The sequence below is a fragment of the Chrysochloris asiatica genome, unplaced genomic scaffold (genome assembly GCF_000296735.1).
Source record: "Chrysochloris asiatica unplaced genomic scaffold, ChrAsi1.0 scaffold00314, whole genome shotgun sequence".
Classification (NCBI taxonomy): domain Eukaryota; kingdom Metazoa; phylum Chordata; class Mammalia; order Afrosoricida; family Chrysochloridae; genus Chrysochloris; species Chrysochloris asiatica.
This window is the reverse complement of record NW_006408832.1, coordinates 460,951-466,100: the sequence shown is the minus strand read 5'-3', so window position 1 is coordinate 466,100 and position 5,150 is coordinate 460,951. Positions and strand designations below refer to the sequence as shown.

Below are 5,150 nucleotides of genomic sequence, written 5' to 3'. Positions count from 1 at the left end.
GCGCCTGACCCAAGCCATGGTATTTCCAATAACCTCATATGCATGCGAAAGCTGGACAGTGAAAAATTGATGCATTTAAATTAGGGTGTTAGAGGAGAATATTGAAAGTGCCATGGACTGCCAAAAGAACCAATAGATCCGTTTTGGAAGAAGTGAAGCCAGAGTGCTCCTTGGAGGCCAGGATGGCCAAACTTCATCTTTCATAATTTGGACATATTGTTAGAAGGGACCAGTCGCTGGAGAAGGATATCATGTTTAGTAAGGTGGAGGGTCAGAGAAAAAGAGGAAGACCCTCAACATGATGGATTGGCCAAGTGGCAACATCAATGGTGTCAAGTGTGGCAACAGTAGTGAGGTTGGCCCAGGATCGGGCAGTGTTTTGTTCTGCTGTGCGTAAGGTTACTATGAGTCCATACTTACTCGATGGCACCTAACAACAACAACAACAGCAATATCCATAAATATAGGTCAAGTTCATCACATTGTAGCAATTTACACTTGTTTCCTTTATAAAAAAAAAAAAAAAAATTTTTTTTTAAATCTTTAAGTCATTCATGTGAAAAGTCATAGATACCTTAGGGGAAGGTTGGGAGAAAGATGAGCATTATAAAATTTTTGGCAATGATGTGGGGTCTTACCTCAAGGAGACTAGGCATCCCCTTCATTCAAGCGTTATAAGGTCTATAAACTGGCTTAAGCCTGGGTGGACTCAGGGGCCTTGAGTCTCTGTTCTGATTTATTGACACTGCCATTCACTTGGTCTAGAACGATTCCCCTGTAGAGACCAAGCAAGTATTTAGTAGAATGCCCCAAGTCTGTATGAGTCCGACTATTGTGACCACTGCTTGTCCGTAATGACACGTCCACACTGTAGATGACAGTTTGTTGCTTGTCCTCTACCAACACGGCGTCCAGTCAGCCCCCTTGCTGTTCACCATCCATCATGCTGATTTTGATTTATAGTGACCTAATATGGCAGTGCGTTTGTCACATAGAGTTTCCCAGGCTGGGACCGTGGTGGAAGCAGACCATCCCATCTCTCCCTGAGGAGCGGCTGGAAGGTTTGAACCACTGACCTGTCTGTTAGCAGGCAATTGCTTAACCACTGCACCTTTACAAATGTGTTTCTCCCCTTTGTTTTTTAAAGATCTAAACTCACTCTAACATACCAATTTTCCAAAGCCTAGGATACTTTCCTCTACCCTCCACCAAGGCAAATCTGACACTTCAACTTGATGACGTGTAGGCCACTGCTTAATCCATGCTTAAAGGAACTAACTAAATAAACTATTCAATCCTTTCCAAGCTCTTGAGCTGAAACATTGAACTAGGAAGCCGTGTTTAGTAGAGCCGTATGAATGAATTCACGTGGATCCAACTTTGTTTCTTGCATCATTATGTTGTTGTTAAGTGCCATTGAGTCAGTTCCGACTCATAGCAACCCTGTCTAGGGTTTCTGAGGAGCAGCTGGTGGGTTTGAACCACCAACCTTGCGGTTCAAACTGACCTTGCAGTCCAGTGCATTGTCCTGCAGCACCACACCAGGGCGCCCTAGCATCATCACTGTCTTATTGTTGTTAAATTCCATCAAGTCGGTTCTGACTCACAGGACCCTATCTGGGGTCTCCACGGAGTAGCTGGTGGGCCTGAGTTGCTGACCTTTTGGTTCACAGTTCAGCACTGATCCTACATTGGTACAGAACAGCACTCCTGTAACAGGCCTAGTCACAATGCTTCCCAGGGTTCTGGTTGTTTGTATTAGAAAAAGCAAAGGCAGTTCTCTTAGCGGGTAGCGTGTCTTCCTGGGTCACACTGTGTACTCTCACTGCCTGCAAAGTCCTTGGTGTTGCAGGAGACCGAGCTGAAAAGCCCAGTGGAGAGGAAGTCCCTAACCACCATCTGCATGTGTTGCTGAGTCTGCACCTTCATGCTGGGGACATCCTACAAGTTCTGCTGACAGTGCACGCCACCCTGGGAGGCAGGGACCTGAACCTGGACATCCTGACTTCCTGCAGCCCCAAGGACCTCCCGGGAAGTGAAATCTGAGACCGCCTTTCCATCTGGGCCTGACCCCAGAGGAGAAGTATAAGTATGTCGAGTGCATGTGATGCTACATTGAGTTCCGTTTCTCTTGTCTGGAGCACAATCTGACCTGCCAGGTTACCAAAGCAGGTGCCTGGTTTAAGTGGGGGACCACACCCCTGGCCCTGTGGCAAAGCCACATCCTCATGTGGAGCTGAGAAAGACTGTTTATAGTAGGGTGATACCCATGCAGGGAACAGCAGGAGAAGGAGATGAAAAGATCAACTCTGGTCTTAAGGGGCAGCCTGGACACATCGTAAGAGGTAGCATTGCTGAGGTCCTGGTGCTTCACAAGCTGTGATGGCTGCCGGGTCTACTACCTGAGAAGGCCTGGACAGCACCACCCTAGATTGGTCATACATTGAGAGGGGTCCCTAGTGCCTAGCTAACAGCCAACCAGGTAAGAGTGAGTGATACCATTTCTGAGAGCCGGAGTTCAAGAGAGAACCAGAAAGGTAGACAACATCAGTGAAGAACAAGATACGTTACCAGAGAGCTGCAAATGGACCAAGATTTCTTCCCTCGACATTTCTTAAAATGCTGCAGGTTAATGTTCTGGACTGCAAAGTCAGTTTGAACCACAAGGTCAGCAGTTTAAGCTCACTAGCCGCTCCTCAGAAACCCTACACAGGGTTGCTGTGGGTCAGAACCAACTCGATGGCACTTAACAACAACATTGTATTATTCTAATGTCCTGTTATGGCTGTTCAATACTTGTCAGTGTCTCGTCTCAATTCAAATAAGAACTTGCGGCCATCACACCCTTCCTTGTATACTGCGTTAGCTCCGCCTCATGCTTCTTGATGTCGGTCGTGACGTCATCACTCCATTGAAACATTTCATTACTGCCATCATTGCTCTTTATTTTAACTCCTGGGCTTTTAGGAAGTGAATTTCTGAGTATCTAAACATTGAGATATTCTAGTTAGGGTTTTGTCACAGATTTCTTTTACAATTTCATTGTGTTAAGCAAATATGCTGTGATTTCAATCCTTTGAAATGTATGGAGATTTGTTTTATGAAACAGCACGTAGTCAATGTTTGTACATGTTTTCTGTGTACTTGAGGATAACGTGAACTATGTAGTTGGCAGATAGACTGTACTATATAGGAGTATTGGTGTGGTGCTGTGGGTTAACGCACTGGACAGCAAGGTCAGTTTGAACCTCAAGGTCAGCAGTTCAAGTGCACCAGCCGCTCCTCAGAAACCATATCCAGGGTCACTCGATGGCACTTAACAACATATGTGTATTGCATTTATATTAATCTTATTGTTCAAATGTATGTCCTTATTAGAATTTTTCCTGCTTCCATGATTTTCTTTGAAAATTTTATCAAAATATTTCCCCCCGTGATTATGGATTTCTCTCTTTCTTCTTCTAGTTATTTCACTGTTTTCTTTATGTATTTTGAGCCTGGCTATTTGGTTCATGGACCTGGAAATGAGCCTTTTGTGCACATGGAGTGAACGGTTTTCTCTCTAGGGTGTTTTCTACCTTAAACGTCATGCTGCTCAATGCAAGTTCTCCTGCTTCTTGGGGTAGCATTGCATGGTCAATATTTTTAATTCTTTTACTGCTGACCATTTATGTGTTCTCTTGGAACAGTCTAAAGTTGAGCTTTCTTTCTTCTTCTTTTTTTTTGTTTAATAATCTGACAGTCTTTGTCTTTAGGATGAGAAACTTTACTATTTGTTGTATTGTTTTTTCATTTTCTCTCCTTTCTGACCTCTTTGGGATTAACAAGTTTTAGGCATTCTGTTTTTTAAATTCTCTAAAGATGTATAAGTTGCTCACTTGGCTTCTGTTGTTTTAGGGGTCGTCCTAGTGGTTCCAGTATGCCTAGTTATTAAGTCTAGCGTTCTTCCACACACTTACCCTTCTTCAAGATAGCTTCCTCAATCACAATCAATTGGTTTTCCTGCCTAGACATTAATCACCTCTTGTGATCAAGTGCATCATCGTCCAAGGGGGCTGACAGAGGAGGGCTGGGGAGCTTGGCTGTCCAGGCCCTGGCTCCTTCTGAGCTCTGGACTCCCAAGCCACACCAGGGATGCGCCCAGTGCCCAGAAACCAGCCCAGGAGGGAAGTTCGTCATCTGTCCCGGTGCATGAGCAGCAAGCCACAGGTTGGTGTGCCTCTGGCTGGACTTGAACCTCCAAGTTTTGGGGTAACAGTGAGTGTGCCCATTGTTTGCCCCAAGGGACTCCAAACATCAGTTGTCACCTAGTGAAACTGCAGTCCTGGTACCTCTGCGTGTTCAGAGTACAGTTGCGCTCCACAGGGTCTTCAGTGACAGGATGTTCAGAAGTAGATCACGTGGCCCTTCTTCCAAGGCACCTCTGGTGGACTTGAACTTTCAATCTTTCCATTTACAGCTGAGTGCTTAACTGTTTGCACCACCCAGCATCACAGTGGCCTGAACCGAGGCCCTGAAACTTTCCATAGGTATAAGTTTCCAGTCATATTCTAAATAGTTGGTGGTAAGTGCTCTTGAGTCAGTTCCAACTCACAGTGACCTTGTATAGGATTTCTGAGGAACAGCTGGTGAGTTTGAACTGCTGACCTTGAAGTTAGCAGTCCAGTGCTTATCCTACAGCACCACACCAGGACTACATTCTATAGGTTATTGTTAAGTGCCATCAAGCTGGTTCCAACTCAAAGTGACCCTGTATAGGGTTTCCGAGGAGCAGCTGGTGAGTTTGAACCGCAACTTTACAGTTTAATTTTATAGGTGACGGAAGAAAATAAGCGAAGAAAATAAGGTGTCATTTTCTTTAATGTCCCTGTTCAGTACTTGCTAAGGAGGTGGCTCAACAGTCGGGGGGGAGGGCTCTTCCCCTCCTGAGCATCACGGCCTGTAGGGGTCCAGTAACTTTGAGAAACTTGCATTGTGGAGGAAGTAGGCCCTGAGTTTGAACCCAGGAGGTGGGGGTGGGGTGGAGGGGTGGAGGGGGGGCACACCCGCAAAGGGAAATGGCAGTTGAGAGGCGTAGGTGACCAGTGACAATGAACGTTCATGTTGGGTTAAGTTCTGCTTAGAGAGGGAGGGACCACCCATCCCTGGAC

The 5,150-nt window shown here is 45.6% G+C and overlaps 1 protein-coding gene across 1 annotated transcript in view; it reads right to left on the bottom strand.

Annotated features, from left to right (window-relative positions):
• Positions 1–1,929, bottom strand: part of LOC102834533 — an 18,992-nt gene extending 17,063 nt beyond the window's left edge. The window contains exon 1 of the mRNA XM_006875226.1: positions 1,827–1,929. Coding sequence (XP_006875288.1) covers positions 1,827–1,929 — 103 coding nt within the window. The remainder of the gene's footprint in view (positions 1–1,826) is intronic.
• Positions 1,930–5,150: the final 3,221 nt, after the last annotated feature.